Here is a 22,122-nt window from a genome sequence, read left to right as displayed (position 1 = left end):
CTCAGTCAGGGACCAGAGCGAAATGTTCAAATGAGGCCAAATTTAAGTTGCCATTCACATTTTAAATGTTTGAAAGGGAGTAAAGAATATCATTTTGCACTTTGAAGACAATTACAAGTTAATATGATGAACGATTTGCACCAAATGCCCAAATTCGCTCCTGTCCCTCAGTCAGGGACCAGAGCGAAATCTCCATGGAGGCTTAAATTTTGAATGTTAATCACATTTCGTACGTTCAGGAGGGATCAAATGACACCGTTTTACATTGTGAAGGCGATTGCAAATTGATGGAAACTAAGATGAGCCTAGGATACCAAAAATCGCTCCTGTCCTTCAGGCAAGGACCAGAGCGATATTCACTATATTGGCCATTTCTTTCAAAAATCACGCTAAGTCAAGGACGTACAAGGTTGCACAAAGTCTAAGGTGTCTTGAGAAGATGATATACGAGGAAGTTAAACGTTAAAAGGTGATCAAGTTGAACCAAAAGGCTAAGTTCGCTCCTGTCCTTCAGGCAAGGACCAGGGCGATTTTCATTAAAACACTCATTTTCCTTCAAAATCATGACAAATCAAGGGTGCACAAGATCAAGGACGTCATTTGGAAGGTGATGAACGAGAAGCCAAGGTTGAAAGATAGCAAATTTGAGCTAGAGCACAAGGTTCGCTCCTGTCCCTCACCAAGGGACCAGGGCGAAAACCGTTCAAACATCAAATGCGCCTCGTAAAAGCCAAGAAAAGCAAGCGTGGAGTGAAGGGATAACGTCATTGCTCGCCACATGATGAAGATTGGTGATTGAAGAAGCAAAGATCAAGGAGGAAACATAAGGTTCGCTCCTGTCCCTCACCAAGGGACCAGGGGGATATCAACCTCAGGAGGCACTCATCCACAAAATCAAGTTGATCAAACTCGAAGTTTCCTAGCAAAAATGCCAGTCTCAACGTGGAGATGGTGATTTTAAACGTCGAAGGCAAGAATCCAAGCTAAAATGACAAATCACTCCTGTCCCTCTCTCAGGGACCAGAGCGATATGGTTTGTATCTTTCCACCTTTCCAGTTTTGGCGCTAAAACACATTTTTTGAATTTTATTAAATGCTAAAATCAATAAATTTAAAAAATCCAATTAAATAGCATTTAAAAATTGCGCATGGACATTTAATTAATTATTTTTTTGCCTTTAAAAATCGAATTAATTAATTGCAAAGGCATTAAATGAATTAATTATTATTTTAAATAAAAAATCAAATTGGAGCGCTTGGATTTAAATATTTACAAAAGTCGGCCATTGGTTTTTATTAAAATTGCTTTTAATTATCTTTGTTTTTACCAAGTCGGCCTTGAGGTAGTTGTAAGGGTAAGCGCCTATAAAGGGAGGTGTTTATTTCGTTTTCAAATCATTATTCAAACATCCTTCACATGCGATTTGGAGAGGTGCGAATTATGTTCAAAGTGGAGCGAATTTCCATTCCAAGCAAGGTGCGAATTTAGCAAAGGAGGTGGTGCGAGTTTGAGTTAAGCGAACTTGTCAAGGACTACTTCAAAGACTCCAAAGGTGGCGAAGTGCTAAGTGGACGTTCATTTGAAGAGGAATCACGTGGAAAAGCTTCAAACATTGATTTTTGCCTTGGCGATTCTCTTTATTTTGCATTTTAGAGTTAGCTCTCAAGTGAGGTATGGCAAAGTCTTGTTTTGTTTTAATTTTTTGATCGTCATAGCTTGAAATTTTGAATTTTGAGATTTTGAATTTCAGTGGCTCAATCGTTTTTTAGGAAATGATAACTCAAGGACTTATCATGAGGTTTCCTAAATTTAATCTAATCTATGTTATACATTGCAAAATCTAGTTCTTATTATGAAATGTTGTGTAGGTATGGCGACCCCGAAGGCGGGAGCATCCACCAGTCGTCCAGCTCTCATGAAGGAAGATCAAAAGACCGAAGAAGTGGAGACCAAGATCGTGTCTAAATGGAGCAACATTGGAGATACCAACTTGGGCAACTTCAGTACGAAGAAGTTTCGAGAGGTCCCTTACATTGGCAAGCCATCACCTGTCGCTCGGAGGATAATTGAAAGCGGCATCATTAAGGCGGCCGGCTTCCCTCCAGCGGTACAGTGCCATGAGTTGATGATCGAGTGTGCTCGTCATTATGATCCTCAATCCAGAACGATCGTGTCCAAGGAAGGAAACACTTTAGCTTATCTTTCAGAGGAAGCTATAAGTGAGGCTTTCCACCTTCCAGAGCATAGGGATATGGTCTACAAGAGCATAGAAGGAGCCAGGTCCATGTACGAAGATGATCCAGATGCTTGCCTAAGCATCATTAACAAGAACTGGTTACTCAAGAGTCGTCCTCGCCTGAGCAAGATACCGAACACACCGCATAGGATTGATTTCCAGGAGGAGTATAGAGATTTGATTACAATGCTCAACCGAGTCACAGGAGCACCTCAAGCCTTTTACTTTGAAAAGTGGATGTTCTACTTTATCCAGGTGATAGTTCAGGGAAAAGGAACAATACATTGGGCTAGAATGATTAGCCATTGCTTGGACGTACAGTTGAGGAGACTCAAGGCTACCAAGTCCTTCCACATGAGTTCATACGTCATCTATGCCTTGATCAGGAGCTTCGAGTACGCAGGACTACCTCACAGAGGAGTGATTGGAAGAGGACCCGGCGAGGTCAGAGTTTGTGATTCCTATGTTCATTTGCATCATCCGCCAGGAAGCAACTACAAGTTAGTTAATGATACCTTCACAATGAACATTACGAGGACGTTGCAAGGCGGGATTCACAACAGATTATCTCAAGATGCACAGGAACTAGTAAAGAGGTACGGTGCTTGGTTTATCCAATTTCCGAAGTTTACTTATATCAGAGTTCATGGATGTCCTTCACCTCCATACATGTTGCCGAGATATCCGACAGATAGAATTGTGTTACTTGAGGTAACAAGACAGTTGGCAGCTTATGCGAAGGCGTTCAGACACAGGCATGGGAATGGAGTTCCGGTACCTATCATATTGGGCAATTCAGTTGAGGTATGTCCTAATGCTTTAGCCATGGATGACGCAGAGAGGGAGTTAGCTTTGTATTCTTTTTCATTCTTTGCCTTGAGAGAAAGCTTTGATCCACATGGATATATAGAGGAGACAGTCGGTAGGAAGTTTAAGCATGAGTTTCAGATAGAAGATGTTATGATGAATCTCTTAGACGATCTTGAAGTGAAAAGAAAGATGCATTCTAGATTGCCTTTGGATTTCATCAGGAAATGCAAGATTTATAGGGTGGCCGACCAAGCTCAGGATAGTGGCAGACATCTCCAGTCATCCTATGATCGAGAAAGCAAATCAGTAAGGTTAGATTGGAATGAGCCCGAGGTTGTGGATCTAGATGCTTTGATGGCTCCAGTCTTGTCTTGTACTCGCAGATGGGTTGATGTGCAGCATCAGAAGTTGAGGGAGCAAGGCATAGCTATGACTTTCACTTTGGAAGAGAAACCAGCCGAAGGTGGAGCTAGTGTAAGTGAGGGTAATCCTAATCCCAGAAATGCAAGCGAAGGCAACCTTCGAAGTGCAAGTGAAGGCAATCTCCATCCAAGAGGCTCAAAGAGAAAAGAGACCTGAGAAGAAAGAGTCTTCCAAGAAGAAACAAGGGGCCAACCGAGATCGCTCATCCGGCACATCTTCTCGACAAGAGAAGAGGACACTTGAAGTAGAAGAGTCTATGGAGTCAATGGTACAGAATGATAAAGAAGGACAGGCATCTCAAGGGTCACCAGGTGGATCTCTCCAAGATTATGAGTTACATGAAGACAAGAACAATGACGAGGTAACATCTCCTCCTAGAGAAGAAGAAGCATTGCATAAGGAGATACAGGTTAAAGAGACCAGATTGGCCATCCCGGATTGGTTGAAGGAAAGATTAACGAAGGTGATTGTGATCGAGGACGAAGACAATGTGATTGATTTAGAGAGCCTTGTTGGACATTCCCAGGAAGTGACAGAGAAGAGGAAGGCTACCAAGATGTCCAAGATGATTAGAGATGAGACTGGATCCAGAAAATTACAGATAGCTACACCGGCCGTGGACAAGTACGAAGGTGAGATCCTAGCAGAGGAATATGATATAGAGACATTTGAGCTAGGTCCATCCACAGCCGAGCAGACACTAGATGATGCCACCGATTCGTTTGAGGCGTTGAAAGATAAGCTTAGGGAAGAAATGGAGAAAAATAGAAAGCTTGAGAGAGAAGTTGGTGCATGGAGAACATATTTCAGTCATCTCAATCAGCCTTTAGGACATCAGGATCTAGCAAGATCACCCATACAGGCACTTCCCCTTCAATCAATTGGTGAGGCAGAGAGATTCAGGAGTATGGTCCAGCGTATGAGTACTTGGATGGATAAATCTCATACAGTCGCCATGGAATTTGCAACAAGGATGATGCAGACCATTCACCGAGCTATTCAGGTTCTTGAGATCATCCACAACTTGATGATAACAGTGGCCGCTTTTGCTCATACCAAAGATGTTATCATCCCTGTCTTGCGAGTAATCAGACAAACATCAAGGAAGGTCTTAGCCCAGGAAAAGATCATGGATGGAGGACCTCACAATTTACTTCAGTGGTCAACCTTACTCCAGATGAAGGAAGTTCTCTTCGAGGACATCAGTACTAGATGTAGCCATGTTGAGGAGGTGATCAACCCGATCCAGGACAGAGTATTTGAGGTACTTCGTACCATTCTTGGCAGGAGGATCGAAGTTGAGACAGATGTGGATTTGCAGGAATTAGAAGATAGAATCAAGGTCATCTTTTGCAAGGACGCTGCTCTTCTCGAGGCATTTGATCAGGTCATCCACTTGGAAGAAAGAATGAAGAATCTTCCCGAGATTCCAATTGCTGAGATCGAAGGAATCGTATCAAGATTCATTGCATATGCTAAAAAGGAGCATTGGAAAGGGAATAAGATTCTAGATGAAAGGTTGTTATAGATGACATGGCATCTTAATTGTCATTGGTCTATGTCTCCTAGGTTTTTGTGCCAAATTTAATATTTGGCTATGCATTTAATATTGTTTAGTAAAAAGGAGGCTATTTGTAACAAACCCTAATTAGGGTTTAGGTGTCATGATCTTGACTGTTGATCTACTTTTTGATCTGGACCGTTCATTGTAATTGAGGATGCTATTTATACCCTCATTTCATTTCATTTTGTAATTAGAAATTAGAGAGAGTTAGAAATTCTTGATGTATTAGAGAGATTAGAGTTTAGAAGCAATTTACTTTTGTAGCAAGATTGAGCTTGGAGAAAGGAATTCAAACAATTGTTGTACATGATGGCTTTGAGATCAATAAAATATTGAAGTTATGGTGTTTTGTTGCAATTCTTTTGGTTATCTTCATGGTTGTTCATTTTCCTTGAATCATTCTCAATCGAAGTAGTGTGTTAATTCGAAGGACAAAGTGTTGGACTTGATCTTTGGTAGGATTCGCTTTCCAAACCACTAGCTTCTTGCTGATCGTAGGAACGCCTTGCGTGGTCGACTGGAGATATTGGAATCACTCAAACCTTCAATCGTTGTTGTATCTTGGATGTGTACCTTCGTGGTAGTGTCCTTGATCCTTGATGTATTCTAAAATCATTTGTTACCTTAGAAGATCGCATCAATTTCAATTGAGTTGTTAATTTATGGCAATATTGAAGTTGGTTGAATCTCACCAAGTCTAGTCCACATCAAGTCATTCTTAGGGTTAGACTAGATTAGACCTCTTGCAAACCCTATCCTTTTGATATTTTTTGAAAAGCTTGTTTAGTTTAGCAAAATCTTCGGCAACGTAAGGCCCCTTGATGACACAGCAATCACAACGACCACTGGTGCTTATCCACACGTAGAGACCCTACCAAAAAGAACATTGGAGTCATCCTAACTGATCCTTCTTGCGAAATCTTCAGCAGTTAGCGACTTTATTCAAGAGAGGATAAGATGCCTTTGGGTATTTTATTCTGTGTATGATTGTGTACAAAATACACGTCAACAGGCACATACCACGACATTGTTGCTAACTTGTGGAACTTGATAGTGTAATCATTTAAACTTGTCCCTTTTGTTGCTGCAAGTAGTTGCTTTTGAGCCTTCTTTCTGTTAAGTAGTTAGGTGGATAGAATATTTGTCTTGGGCAATTCTTCAAGCTTGTCCACTTAGTAACTGGAGGCTGTCCACTAGTCTCAAAAGGTACAAGATATTTATCTCACCAAACTAGTGCTTGGCTACTATCCTTTGTTCTAGCAAAAGTAATTCTTTTCTTACCACTAAACTTTCACATATCGAAGGAAACATTCAATGTCTTGAGCTGGCTGTTCAAAACTTCTGCATTACTATTGTCACCTTTTATGGTACAATGTCCACCTTGGCCACAAGCTCGAAAGGTTTGTAATTTGTAGTGCAATGTTTCCTTTTTAGCTTTGTAGTTTACTCCCTTGAAGGTTATGCAACTTGTTGGGAAGCTTTAGGAGAAGTGCCCCTTCTGGGGTCCGAGGCAGTTTTTTGAAATCACACAAACCTTCATTGGTATGCCTCTTTCATAATTTTTAAAGAGGCAAACATTGTGTATTTTCACTTCAATTTGATTCACAGAAGAAAACTCAAATGCGAGAAAACCTTTTTTTTAAGTGTTTATGCTGTGTTTTTGGAGCATTTTTTGCCATGTTGGGTTACCTGTTCCATGTTAGGTGAGTTGCATGCATGAACTTGCCAAGTTTTGCTACCACAACTTGTCGAAAACTCGGCTCCTCTAACCTACGAGTTTGCTCAAGTCCTTGTTTCAAAAAAAAGCCACGAGTACGTTGTGACTCTCCGAGTTTTTGAACTATGCTTCAAATAATTGAGCTTGGGAATCAGTTACCTGATTGATATTTTTCTACATTCTTGAGTCTTTTATACCATTTCATAGATTCTAGCTTTCCTTTTCTCCATGAGTACTTGTGAAGGTTTCAACCCCTTGAGCGTATTCTGCTATTGAATTCTTCCAAATCTCTTTTTATTTGTGTTTTGGCTTTACTAGTGAGTGGAATGTACACACCTTAACATTCCCAAATTGCAGAAAGAAGTTATCTCTGATACAAAAATGATCCATGATACTGTGCTTTTATAATTGGTATTGAATGAATTATAGACTACATGGAAAGAGTAGTAAATTTACTGCATGGAAAGAGCAGTAATTTGACTGCAAATAATGTAGGAAACATGCCCTACACACAAGTATTCATTTAGGGAACTCCAGTGTGGGGAAAACCAGCCTAAAAGATGGCTTTTGTTGCTTCCTTAAGCTCAATTGAGCAAGTACAAAGTGGCTATTAAACCTCTTGGGCAGGAGAATAAGATCCTTGACCATTAAATTCTTTTCAAACATTTCGTAGTATGCAATCCCTCACTTCTCACTCTCAAGGACAGGAAGAAAAGTGATTCAACACTTCCAATTCTCTTCAAACATTTTCTATCATGCTATCCCTCTCTTCAAACTCTCGCTCTGGATTTACAAATAGTGAAGTGCCTATATATATGCTGCTTACACTATATACAGCATGTTTACAAATTTATGTTTGCTACTTACATTGTTTACATCACATTTACAAACTTACGCATTTACATTGATCCACCTAGATCAACAGCTGAAGGCAGGTATAGAATCTAGATAAAGTGAGTAGGCAGAATGCAAATCACTCTTTCTAATTTATGACACATTGGTTTGCCTCCCCTTGCAATGGCTGCGATAGGCTCAGTGGAAGAGCAGAAGTTTTAAAAATCTGAGACGTGTCAATTGGTTGAACCTCAGTGATGAATTTGAAATTTTGGCTACAAAAAGGTATGGTTACCAGGTTCAAGTCAACAAATTTGATTGGTTGGCGAGGCCGAAAAATTCAGAAATCCAGAATTTAAAAAATAATTAGGTCAATTTTCTATAGGTATTAGGAATTGAAAAGTACCTACTGAATCAGACAAATGTGGCCAGTCTAAAAAATCTGGTTCTGGGCGAGATCTGAACCAGAGTGGCTTGATCTGATAACCATGCTTAAAGGATGGGAACATTATTGATATAGTTTCCTTTAAATGAATATTCTCTTGTTTTTTTATATGCATAGGCTAAACATGTTTTCTACTGCTTTCATGTGAGTGATGCAAGATTCAGATGTCCTTGATCTGAATATAATGCAGTACGTTGTTTTCTCAAAAAATTAACAATAAAGTAGTATTTGAGAATAAGAGAGATTTTGGTTAAGCGTATATGACCTATCTTACATGATATTAACAAATCCATTTTCTTATAATATATTGTTGTATCCGTTGGTTTGCAGTTTGTGTCGCTGGTGAAACCTGCAATTTCGGTTGATTGTGAAATCCTACGGGACTGCTATGAGGCCTTTGCTATGTACTGTTTTGGGAGATACCTTATAGCCTGCTTGGGTATGTCTATTTTATTGTCTCAAATAACATGATTACATTTAATTAACATTGAAATACGTTTTGTTTCTTTTAAGAGTATGCCATTTTAACCTTTAAATTCCTCTTCACGCTCTTGGCTGCTCTGCTGTCATTTACTTTATATTGTTTATAACCAGTTAGAATTGTTGCATGCTTTCTTACATGATAGTTTTGTTGTAGTTTTTGATGAATGGGTTACTGCATTTTTGGTATCTTGTAAGTACTCATAAGTTGCAGCATTATGGGGTTTAAAATCCATAGTAACTCAAATTACCTTTTCCCGATTGGAAAAAAATGCAAGCTATTTATAACATAACTGGCACCTCTTCGAGTTCAGACAAAAGAACCTTCTGCCTTTTACTACTGGGTGAAATGATATCATCAAGTTGTCAACATCCTCTGTTACACGCTTGATCATTTGAAATAAGGTTAGGCTCAACCCATGATAGTTCGGAATTTAAGTTGTATCTTTTCTACTTGACAAACCACTGAATCCAATCTTGGGAAAACACTCACAGTCGAGTGAAATCCAATGGATTCTTATAGGCCATTATATAATTGGCTAGCAGAAACAGTTTTTGTTTGCATATTCAGAGTATTATTATCACTTGCCAGTTTTGAATCTGCAATAGCTGGAAAAACTAAAATAGCTAAAAATCTAAAAAACAGACTATTGAAGAAAACTAAATTTAAACTGCTGTAGTAACGTTCGACAATTGGACAAAACCCTATATTTGCAAATTGTAATTTTGACCTGAAATATGAGATTACTGAGCTCTCTTTTTTATAGAGAGAGACACAGACACAGAAATATGATTTTCGTAAGTTTTCAAAGATCAAATTGTTAATAAGGAACAACAATAGATCTGCAACATGATTATCAGTCTCTGGCATTACACAGCACTCGAGAACAACTTTCCCAAAGAGGTATGGACCACAACTCAGGTCAAATAAGCCTTCAACCACATTATTGTCAAAGACCTTGGTCAAAATTTAAAACACTTACATGCCCCGAGTGTCCATTTATATTACTTTTTCTTGAGGATTTGTTCTTGTATACTTGACTTTTACATAAAACACAGTCAACGATCAAGAAGTACAACTGACTTATATGGAACCTAGTTAACTATAGAAATCTGAAAAGTGAACTGACTGTGACTGACACAGAATTTTGTGGAACATTAGAATGACCCACAAAACACCCTATAAATGAAATGCATTATTCTTTAATCTTTATAGTTACTTTTCCTTTGGGACTTGTAGCCTATGTGCATATAGGATAGTGGTTTTATAGTTAAGATAAAATCTAGTTGAAAGAACAATTTTATGACACAAAATTTCGTTATTAGCAGAAAAATAGACTTGACATACAATGCTGGCAACTAACAGATTGAAAAATTACCATAAAATTTTTAAAAAATGTTTGACCAACTACTATACATGGCGATTAATTTTTGATACTGGCACAGAATTCTTTTCTCATTTGGACTTATGATTTGTTGAGTTTCTTAGCCTGCCAAACTTTGTTATTGAGCACCTGGTTTGATACATCTATTATTAACTCTGTGGACTTTGCCTAAGATTTAGTTTGTTGGCCACATTTTCATCCAAAATGTCATTTGCATGTGATTGTCCTGAATATCTACTTCAGGCTTTGAAGACATGTTATGGGGTATTCCTTCAGTAACCTCACAGGCATTGAAACATTCAATTTAATAGATGAGAAAATTGCCTACAGTAGAAACATTGATTTGAGAAAAAGCTTGAATAAAAAGATACAGTGGGAAGTGTAGAAACAACATTCACTTTAATTGACATGATATTTTCATGGCCCATGTAAATGATTGAGAATGCTTCTGGTAATAACTGTGTAGGTGTTTTTGCATCAATGGTTCGGATCACTTTCTGTGAGCCAGTCATCATCATTTTGGATGATATTCCATGATTCAGGATGTGGTGATGCTCATTCTGGAACAAAGTGAATGTTAGAGAATCCTTCGGATTATAACTATGTAGGTATTTTTTGCATCAATGTTTTGGATGACTCTCCATTAGCCATCATGACCGTTTTGGATGACATTCCATGATCCATGACGTGATGATGACTCATGGAGATTGATCTGAAACATTGATGCAAAAAACACCTATACAGTTATTACCAGAAGGATTCTCTAACATTCATTTTGTTCCAGAATGAAGCTATTATTGCAAAATGCTACAGAGGTCTGGTGGAGCTGTTACGGTCCAGAGTTGCACTATTTTCCTTTTGATTGACTCTATCCCCACATTGAGCTTCAGTATCTTCTATCTTATTCTGTTCTCTATATGCATGCCTGCAGGAGATTTAAGTGAACTTTTGATTCTGTGAATATACTGCAGGTTGAAGCAATATCAAAAACAGGTGTTAGAAACCATGCAAAAAATACATTGATGATGAAGGATATTGCGTCTTCTTATATTGAAGCTTTATACATTAAAATTTAAATGTGATTCGATTTTGTACATGTGAATCACGATTCATTACATTAGTCATGCAGCCTGAGTTATGATAGCTGAAAAAACATAGGGTAAGACATTGAACTAGACATCGATGCCTCAGCAAGTAGGAGCTGTTTGTGTCATATGTGGGGAACCTATTTGGTGGGCATGTACTTCGTCATATGTGGGGAATCTATTTGGTGGGCATGTACTTCTCGTGCTGGATAGTGTTGGTTTTTATAATCCAATTTTTAAATTTGTAAATGCCCTATAGAGCTACTTTTGTAGTTGAAACTTGAATCATATTCTGATACATGTCATATATGTTACAAACTTGAATTTTGAATATATAAACATCAACATTTGGAATTTGACATATTGATATGTACTCCTGAGATTTGATGCATATCTCTTTGTCCGTACTGTCAGGCCATCTTGTATGAAGTCAATAAATGTATTAGATGTTTTTTAACTACACTTGTTTTCTGTGCCTTATGTTTGTTAATTGTTCCTTGATGTCAGTTATTGTTCATTCTAGTAAAGTTGTTGTATCTACAGCAATAAAAATGATTTATTATTTTTTTCAAATTAGGATAAATGCTAAGTAAAGTACATATAATTAATATATAGGATGGGTTTTTATAAATGCAAATGTAAATAGGGTGTGTACAAAGTTTGTATATTTTCTCTCATCTCAAATAATGTTATCTTTTGAAGGTGGAGAGGAAAGAACTATTGAGTTCATGAAGAGGCAGGGTCGTTCAAATGCCAAAACACCCCTGTTAGAACCTTCCTCTGAGAAGGGATGTGTGAAGCACCCTTTCCCACTGAAATATTTCTTTAAGCCATGGAAACTTGGACAGTGGTTTTTCCAAGTTGTTAAATTCGGTATTGTTCAGTATGTACGTCCTTTAATTTCCCCGACAATGTTTGTTAAGTTTTCAAGGGTGCTGTAGTAAGTTATTATAGTTCTAAGTTCTTAAATGAATTTTTTTATTGTGTTTGTGGCTCTTCTGTTCTGACTATTTTGGCTGCTGCAATATCTGTTTTCCTCAGATGATAATAAAGACATTTTGTGCGCTTTTAGCAGTGGTGCTTGAAACATTTGGGGTTTATTGTGAAGGAGAGTTCAAGGTAAATTGTGGGTAAGTTGTCACCTCTATGCACTATATTTCTTAGATAACGTGAAGTAGCAACAGAAATTTTAATGCTATATTACCATTTAGTAGGGGCATGTCCTTTTAAAACCAAGGACTACTTTTTGAGAATAAAAAGGTATATTATTATTACAAGAGTTTTGAAATGAGCATAAATGCTCTGATAGTAATTAGGTGGTAGGAAATTAAAATTTGAAAACACTATAACCTGAATTTCAAATAAATTCTCAATAAAAACAATAAACTGATAAAGTAATAAGCCAAGGCCCTGTTTTCATTCACTTCTAACTGTGTAGGCATCGAATCTTCTGAATATTAAACTGTTAATCCAGTTTGATTGCACAACGTTTGCATAAGAAAATATTCTTTACTATAACTATTGTTGTACTTAAAAGACAAGGAAATCCTCTCCTTTATTTATCCTATCCTTTCTTTATCCTCCTATAGCCACTGTGTGGCTTTGTTTTCTTTATTATACTAAAACATTTATAGCTCTTAATTGAATTACTTTGCATTATTTAATTTTTCAATAATATTATTTTGTCTCATTCTCTTCCTGTTTCATAGAGAAAATTAATGCTTCATTATTATCCCTTATGCTTGTTAATATTATACATTCTTTTATGTCGAGTTCTATTTAATGCAGTGGGCTCATTACAGTAATGCATCAGACTTGAACAGCTCAGCTTAGCTACTTTATGATAAAATATGAAGATTCAATCAGAGGAGGACTGCTTTTACAAAATTAAAACAAGATTGTGCAAAAATTCATGGTCTCGAAGAGATGAACTAATGATATTTCACCTAGTGTTTTTTTGATTTGCTCTTTTTGTTTTCCACAAATCAAGTAAATGAGATGCTCCTATGTGTTGATGGGTGTTTTGTGACACACTTAAACACAAAATAAAATACATTAAGTATTCTATCCTCTTGAATAAGGAAATCTCAAATGCTAAATATATGATTAAATAAGGTTACCCCAAGGTTCCTATTGTCAGGTCTTGACAATGAATAGACTCAGTGAAATGATGTGATATGCTGTTCTCACAAAGGGACTTACGCTTTTCACTTGTACAAAGCAATTGGAACTTGAACATCCGATATAGCAATTTAGGTGATACTTTCTTCCTAAACTAACTTAAACTTCTACCAAACAAAGATCAAATGGATAAGGGTTAGAGAATCTAATCTAAGACCTATGAAGAATGAGGATAATGGATAGTGCTTAGATAGATTGATTCATTAATCAAGCTTTGCTTCACCATGATAACAACAACTACACAAAGCTAATGCGATCTCCAAAGGAAATTGAAAGATTTTTCATATTGTAAATATCCATCCAAATACCCATTGTTGGCACAATCCAAATGAACAGCCACAATCGAACAATTATTAAAATGAGGTTCAGACTGTAACCATACACTGCAATTTGCAATCAACAAACTACAAACTGTATGAACCAAGGAATTCATCAAATATTTTCACATTTCTCCATTAAAATCAATGATTTTCAACTAAATATTGAGAAGTAAAAACCATGCAAAATTTTGAAACAACACACAAAGATCCACCATATTTTCAATGAAAATTATGTATTGATTCTAGTATAATCTTGGCAACAATTTCTAATCTCCTCCTCCTACTACTACTATTTCTACTACTTATTCCACTATTATTACTGCTCTTAACCTTTACAAATGAAAAGACCAAGCGTTATATAGACTTCTCAATTACAAAATCAAGGGCCCAGATTGATTCTAAATCAATGGCCAAGATTTAACAATGAAACCCTAAGGTGGAGTTAGTACTAACACCCTAACTATGTAATTTCCCCTTGTTGAAATAGGATTTATTAATAAATAATAATAATAAATTAAAATATGAAAGAATAAAAAAAATTAATATAATTAAAATTTAGTTAAGTTTAATGAATGGTCAAAAGGGATGAAATGAAAAGTGGAGACTCCCTCAAACACGAAATATAAAAGGGAGAGGAGAACTTCATTTGGGGGAAAAAGGAAAAAAAGGAAGAAAGAAGGGAGCAAAGGAACTAAGGAAGCATTAATGGGGAGAAGATAAGGAAGTGGCTCTTTCAAAGGGGTAGCGATGAAAGGTTGTGAACCTTCTGAAGGATGGTAATTGTGAAAGGTGTGACCATTAAGAAGAGGTGTGACTCTCCTTCACATTGGAGGATATAAAGTGGAGAAGTTTTCATTTGAGAAGGAAGGATCCATGGAATAGAACAAAATATCTGTAGCATTAGAAGCAGATTTTGGAGCAGACCTAAATCAGAATTATGAGAAAATCTGGAAGAATGATATGAACATTTATCAAAGAGATCAAAACACAAATACTAATCTACAAACAATAATAAAGCAGGCATTGAAGGAAAAGAAGAGGAAACATTAAATCAATAACCAGAGAATCAGACCTGATGGAATAGAAAGGATTCACACACACACACACATATATCTGAGTATAGGCAGCAGATCAGATTGATATAATAGCAGACCTGTGCATGTAAAGAGGGAAACAACATCGAATTGAATCTGTCCAAATTATCACAGCAGACTGAAAATACATAACCTGCTATAATTCTACAAGTATATTGGGCAAGATTTAGTGTCCTCCTAAAATGTGACATTACAAACTACTACCTCATACACTTAATGCCATCCAATGAGGAAATTACACAACTTTGAATGCACGTCCTTTTAGAGAAAGGACCAATGAAAAAATGAGTTATAACATTTTATGAAATGTAATTCAACATGCAAATTTGCTTCTTTGTAGGAGTCAGGTTCAATGAATCTGAACATGTTGACTTTGAACTATTTGGCTGGTGGAGATGAGTGCGCACCATCTCAGCTTGCATGTTTCACAAAGTTTCTGCTTTCTTTTTTCTTGCTCTTTTGTTTTGACTCCACTTTATATCATCATAAAGAAGTCTTTGCATCTTTGCCTCATGAGTTTCTAACTTTGATTAACTCTTCTGAAACTTCAAAATGCATTTGTTGGTCATCATTATGCATTTCATCTTCATCTTTGCATTTCCTATGACGAGGAAGTCAATATCTTGGACCTTGACTTCCTCGTCATGGTTGTATCCTCCATGTTGTTAAGTCCTTTTCCATCTGCCTCCTTGCATCAATCCTGAAAAAGAAGGAAAATTCCTTGGATTAAAGTCATGGATAAACAATTCTGTCAACTAGATTTTGGAATCTCTTAAGTGAATTGCAAGAATTTAATGATAAGGATATGATAATTTAAAACTTGCATTCCTAAATTGATTGAGGAACTTAAAATTTTCATGGCAGTCAATCTTCAAAGAAATTGTGAAACAAATTGTATCCTAATGGGCTAAACTTATTTGGGTTTGTAAAGTATCATCAAAATTGCTTCACAAAAGGACGCACAAACCCTTGTTCTTTGCTCTTGCATACAATTTTCCAAAAAAATGAACTTGAAAGTCTGATTACCCTTGACAATCTGGAATACTTGGAAATTCTTCGGAAATGAGGCTACAAATCTGGAAAATACTCGAAATGATGAAGGAAAACACTCAGATCTGGATATAAAAAATTTGTTTTCCCTTTATGGATTGCACAAAGATCAAATACTCACCTTTTTTGCACCCAATTGGTTGTACTTAATTGAGTGTGTACTCCAATTCCGCACAGCTGAAAAAGTACTCGCAATCTATTGAATTTGCTTACAACTTTTATAATTACAAAATATTTATTATAACTTTGAATGAAAAATGATGAAGTTAAAAAATAAAAAGATGCATGGTTGAGAGAGAACTTTTATTGCAAGAGGTTGCAAGTAAATAGAACCTTGGTGATGTATGTACCACCATTCATGAGCATCTTTTTTGTAGATCCCTGAAACGCAGGCTTTCTGGGACCCTTGTCTGCTGTGTTCTTCGCCTTTATGATTTTATCCTTAGGAATGATGGGCTTTCACTTTTCAGCTGTACACAAGTCAATATAGGTTACAACCCCTGGTTACGGCACAGAGCAGGTTTGTGCCTGTGGGGCATCCTCATCAGCTTATTTAGATATGCAAAATCGCAAAACAGATGGTTATTGTTATTGTATTATAAATCTTATGTACATCCTCAACGATCTCTTGCATTTTCTTTTTTTCTTTATGCTTTTCAGTTTTTGAACTTTGATATCTTGGATGTCATTCGTTTGTTTCTATTGTTTGGTTTTGAATTTTTGATTGTTTTTTCCATTATCATTTGCAGGTATCCTTACCTGGCAGTTGTGCTCAACTTTAGTCAGTCATGGGCATTGTACTGTCTGGTCCAATTTTACACAGTTACGAAGGATGAGCTGGAGCCAATCAAGCCTTTGGCAAAGTTTCTTATGTTTAAGTCCATTGTATTTTTGACATGGTGGCAGGGTGTTGCAATAGCAGTTCTGTATTCGTTGGGCTTATTTAAAGGCGCTATAGCACAAGGTCTGCAATCCAAAGCAAGTGTTCAAGACTTCATTATATGCATAGAGGTGTGGACATATAACTTTGGTTTTATATTCTAAATTCATAACTTATCAAAATTGTGACAAATTAAAAATTCAATTATACATCTAAATGTGAGCTGCTGACATTTATTCAATGCAATTTTTAGCTACAGTTTGTTACATCTGATCAATCATTAGAACTATGCAAATTAAAAACAGTAGCCCTTACAAGTATTATGGCACTTGTGATAGTGTAGATTGAGAGTTAATGACATTCTGCAATGTTGCTAGATGGTAATGAGTTGTTCACCATCTGTGCGGCTCTATAATGTTGATACCACAGCTGAAACTTTGTTTGATCTTTCTCTCTCTTGACTCAACTGTTTGGTTGAGTTTAATTGTTTTACATTTTCTTTTTGCTGGCTGAATTGAAATTCTTAACATGCCTGTATGAATCCAAGTTGTCATCTTGCAGAGCCTTGAATGTATGTCTTAAAGGCCATCCATTTCTACATTGTTACAATAAATTTGAAAAAGACTACTCATTTTACGACTATGCATATGCTACAGTTGTGACAAGATTTTGGTACCTGATGCAGTACTGAGGTCCAACATTATTATGCTAACTTACTGAATCAGCCTGAAACCCAAACAATTCCGGGAATTAGATCTTTTGGAATTGGAATCGGAACTAATTTGTTTGTAACTTTGTGGAGTTGGGTAGGGCACGAGATTTAGTTGGAATAGTTTGGAATTGTTTATAGGCATACTTAGGTGATTCTAGGTGCATTGAGGTGATTCCAAAACAATTTTAGTGCATTTTCAGGTAGCAGATATCAGCAGTTCTACTGCTTCAATGCAAATGTGATCTTGGGCTGGATAATTTTTGTTCTGCCTTGCATCATTGGTGTTTTGTTTCGACTGCTGAGGAATATTTTTAGTAGGATTTGTAGGTTTCAAAGGGAATTGTATTTGATACACTGTCTGAGGAGAAAATATACAGAATCAGGCCTTATCAGAAGCCAGGAAAATACTACATCATGAGTGTATTCAAATGATTATAATCACCTCCCCCATACAGAAAAATGTCCATAGCACCATAGGGTTCACAAGTCAAGTTAATCAGGCTATGTGAATTCACTTATTTCTATGTTCCACCACATTTTGGGGATGGGGACAGCAGAGGATGTGTTTCAGGGATGCCAGTGTGTCTAAAGGGAGAGAGAGAGAGAGAGAGAGAGAGAGAGAGAGAGAGAGAGAGAGAGAGAGAGAGAGAGAGCAGTGGCAACAGCGACAGTAGTATCTGAAACACCTTTGGGAATGGGGATGAGGGTTTGAGGGTAGGGGAGGTGTCCCCTATGAACAAAACTTATTTTAAATGTTGCATATTGGATATGTAAGTTTTAATTATATATCTTATTTCACCAATTTAAGTAAATGGTTTAGTAGGTAGCATAATTAGCTTCACAATAATTTAAAATAATGTAATCAATCACACAATGACTAGCAATCAACTTAAATTATGACTTGGGATTGAAATACAGACATAGTTTTAATTTGGATCCTTACATCCATCTAAATTGGCCCCAATAGCTTGCTAGTCTGTCTTGGGATGAAGATCAAAAAGTGTCTCCAAGAAGCTCGGGCACCCCTCTTTTTTGATTTAAAGGTCAAATGTCACATGCAAAAACATGCCAAAAGTGCATCATACCCTCTAGGGCTGCTTAAATTCACTTGAGTTGCAACATGTCAAAGTGAGATAATTAAAAAGTGCTCCTGAGTGCTCAAGTGTGCCCCTAGGATGTTGGATAACAAGTTGTCGATAAGAAATTAGAATGAAAAAGTGACCTTTGATAGTTAAGTGAAAAACGATACTTTGGATGACTTACGTATCCTAGTGTTAAAGTGAAATTAGATCAAAAAGTGATTTCAAGAAGTGTTGATGCTCATCTCATGACTTAAATGTCAGATGCCAAATATCACTTGCAAAACATGACAGAAGCGCATCATGCACTCTAGGGCTACCTAAATTCAGCTGTCCTATAGTAGTGAATGACCATTTGTGGCTCAAATGGTCATATGTTGTAGCCTTGAATTGAATAGGATCAAGCACACATCTCGAACAGTGTCAAGCAACAATGATCCTTCTATCCTTGCCATGGGGAGACAATATTGGTCCTTTTATCACTTACGATATCATGATCTTCCTTTTGAACCAAGAAGGTTTTTCCCAAAGTTCTCTGGTGACAATACTAAACATTTAGACAAGATATTTTAACATTCATGACAATGTAGGATTTTGATTTTTGTTTTGCATGAAGATGTTACAATCCTTCCTATTTGTAGAGAATTCGGAGGGAAACAGAATTGATTATTTACATCTTTTTGCTATAAGTTAAATTGTTGATTGGAATTCTGGATGTGAAAATTTTCTAATGCATCTCAAGCCAATTTAAGATGGCCATATTTCATTAGCCTAATTATCTAGTTACTGAAATCAATTCTACTTTGAAGTCATTTTTTGAGATTCTTCTTATTTGTTTTATAAATGTCCTCTCCCTAAATATTTCTTTATAGTCAAAACAAGTTGGGACATTGATTTAGTAGATGCTCAAGAGCATGCACTTGAGTTAGAAGATGATATGATCATTATTGGGAAGAGAAAAAAGGACTAAGGACAAAGAGTTCAAAAGTTCCAGTCTGGTGGTGGGTTTTCTATAGACATATTGGGATTAGGTTTTGCTTTGTTCAGATGCTTTATACAACTAGCTACACTAATGAAAGAGGGAGTGGAGATAATTTAGGGATGACAAATATCTTTGGCCTCATTTAGGGATTTTTTTTTGTTTGGTTAGCAAAATGATTTTACAAGGTCTGTTTCTTGTTCCTAATAATATCTTTAATGTTGAATTCTTTGTGGATTTGGTCATGGTTGTTTCTTTTCAACTTGCACACGTTGAGATTAATTTACAAAAATGGTTATAATTTGTCTTAATAAAATTTCCTTGCAAGCCTGAAAAAACTTGTTGCTCTGATACCCAATCGATCCATAATTTCTGTTTGTACATCCAAATGTTAGTGTTAATATGGAGAGATCAAAGAGCCGCTCATAAGAAATGGTAAAATGAAAATAAGCAACACATACAAATTTTTTTAATCATGGGAGAACTTTTTTGGGGATTAAAAACCTATTTGGTACTGGCAATTGTATCTAGAGTGTATTTGCCCAGATGGACGACTACAGGTGTGTTGCATTCTCTGTCAAGCCCTTCTACATCAGCATCTGTACTTAGATGATATTCTCTTTTGATTCTCCATTTTGTGGATTAACATGGATAAAGAAACCAATACTCTCCATCTTTCTTTATTGCTGCTGCTGTTTAAGAATCTTTGCCAGATTGAAAGACTCTGGATTGGAATTGGAAGTGGAAGAGTTGGTCTTTCATTTTCACATTTTGTTTTCTTCCAGGGGTTAAATCTGCAGGCGTGGGTCCAATCCTGCAGGTGTTGATTCATCCCACATTTTCTGATTATCTTTTTCCCGGTTTTGCTGAAGTGTCTGTTGTGTGACTGAGTTTTGCTACTCCCAGATCTATTACAGATATTTACAGAATGAAAGAATACTTTATGTTTTTACACTTGTTAGTAAACCATCTGAATTTATATTTTGCAAAAATAACATAGTAGTATTACTAGAAATTGTATGGACTGATACTTTCATTGTTTGAGCCTTGAGGAATAATTGATTTGTAAGTTTCAAATATGTTCTTATTGCACCTAAAGTAAAAGGTACCTTTGAGCTTAATATTTTATTACTCTGCAATTTGACAGATTTGTGAAATTGTTCAGCACAGATGGGTGTTGCTTCGATTTTTCATCTCTATGTATTCCCCTCAAAACCGTACGAACTTATGGGAGAAAGGTGTATTGGAAGCGTTGCTGTTATGGCAGATTATGCCTCTATAGATTCTCCTTTAGATCCAGAAGAGGTGAAAGACAGTGAACGTCCAACAAAGATGCGACTTCCACAGCCAGACATTGAGGGAGGAGGGACAATGACATTCAGAGAAAGTGTCCGTGATGTGGTTTTCGGAGGTGGTGAATATGTGAGTAGTCATAAATTTCAGATAGTTAACTTCTCATGATTAGAATCCTCGTTGTATAATGCTTTCTAATTTGCTGAGCCTTGCTGGTTAAATTGTTAAAGAGAGCTGTACTCACTCATAGGTACCGTATTGTGTTTGCAGATTGTGAATGATGTAAAATTTACTGTACACCATGCAGTAGAACCTGTTGAAAAAGGATTTACACGGATTAATGAAACATTTCATCAGATCTCACAAAATATCAAACGCCATGAGAGAGAGAGAAGACATACTAAGGATGATAGTTTTGTTTTGTCCTCAAATTCAGCCAACAGAGTAATACGTGGAATAGATGATCCATTGTTGACAGGAAGCATCAGTGATAGTGGAATAACCAGAAGCAAGAAACATAGAAGTACTTCTGGGAACGCAAGTGCCGAAAGTGGGGGAGAGAACAGTGACACTGGTGGTGGTCGATATGAGATTCATGGTAGAAGATGGATTTCGAAGGACTAATGGTGGAGATTTATTTTAGGCTGCAAGATTTTTCTCCGTGAAGTTTTGAACATACTATATATTGCTCTGCTGTCATTCCACGTGATGTATATGGGACTGAAAAACACTTAAAACAATCACACTGGGCTTTTATCCTCAAAAGATAGAGGATCTGTCCATGAGGAGGCTCCATTCATTTGATGTGTCAGTACATGGTTACATGTATTTCAGCTGCTAGTCAGAAGTATGGTTCACATGTCTTCAATCGTTGGACCTTTACCTGTAGATAACAGAGAAACTGATTTGAAAATGTTTTAAGGGGCAAATTCAGGAAATATTCTGCCATTGCGATATACATTCAATCATTCTTTTTCATTTGGATGAATGATCCTGGGCATCTGTAATATTTCACATAATGCAATTGAGTATCATCCCTGCAGGCATATCCCCTTTTCAAAATTTAATCTCTTGATCATTGTAGCCAATATGATTGTTATCTTAATGTACTGTAGCAATGCATGGATTGTAGCTGGAATATGAGTCAATGAATAGTTCTTTGCCAATTAATGTATGAAACAAAACAAGGTCAGTTTTAACAGCTGAACATGTTTGGAAATATCGTTTCTCTTGGAAGTGGGATGCTTTGCTCTTGGTAGTTTTTCACTACTGCAAAATAGAGATCATCCTCGAAAATGTCTGAATATTCAAAGCTGTCAATGAAATTGCGAATAGGGATGCAGAAGAAAATGTGCAAAGCAAAAGTCACACGAAGAACATTCAGAAATAAAAGCTCTACTATCATACAGCAGTAGCAGCATTTTATAGAGGATTTAATCGAGAACTGGAGTCCTTCATTTTGCGTTTAGTACTTAAGTTTTTACTATATTAATTTGATCTCTACAATGCAATGGTCTCAATCTAACTAATTATAATCACATTCTCTCAATTTCA

General features: G+C 36.6%; 1 protein-coding gene across 6 annotated transcripts in view; it reads left to right on the top strand.

The window, feature by feature from the left end:
* Positions 1-21,630, top strand: part of LOC131029709 (protein LAZ1) — a 62,234-nt gene extending 40,604 nt beyond the window's left edge. For 4 of the 6 annotated variants that reach the window (XM_057960320.2, XM_057960321.2, XM_057960323.2 and 1 more), the window contains 6 exons: positions 8,361-8,469; positions 11,683-11,867; positions 12,022-12,110; positions 16,375-16,636; positions 20,446-20,697; positions 20,839-21,630. In XM_057960320.2, coding sequence (XP_057816303.1) covers positions 8,361-8,469; positions 11,683-11,867; positions 12,022-12,110; positions 16,375-16,636; positions 20,446-20,697; positions 20,839-21,192 — 1,251 coding nt within the window. In that variant the 3' untranslated portion in view covers positions 21,193-21,630. Of the gene's footprint in view, positions 1-8,360; positions 8,470-11,682; positions 11,868-12,021; positions 12,111-16,374; positions 16,637-20,422; positions 20,698-20,838 lie in introns of those variants that run through there. The other 2 variants (XM_057960326.2, XM_057960324.2) reach the window with 2 other exon arrangements.
* The last annotated feature ends 492 nt before the right edge of the window (positions 21,631-22,122 follow it).

The sequence above is a fragment of the Cryptomeria japonica genome, chromosome 9 (assembly GCF_030272615.1).
Source record: "Cryptomeria japonica chromosome 9, Sugi_1.0, whole genome shotgun sequence".
Lineage (NCBI taxonomy): Eukaryota > Viridiplantae > Streptophyta > Pinopsida > Cupressales > Cupressaceae > Cryptomeria > Cryptomeria japonica.
Note: the sequence above shows the minus strand (reverse complement) of the source record. Positions and strands in the feature narration are given on the sequence as shown.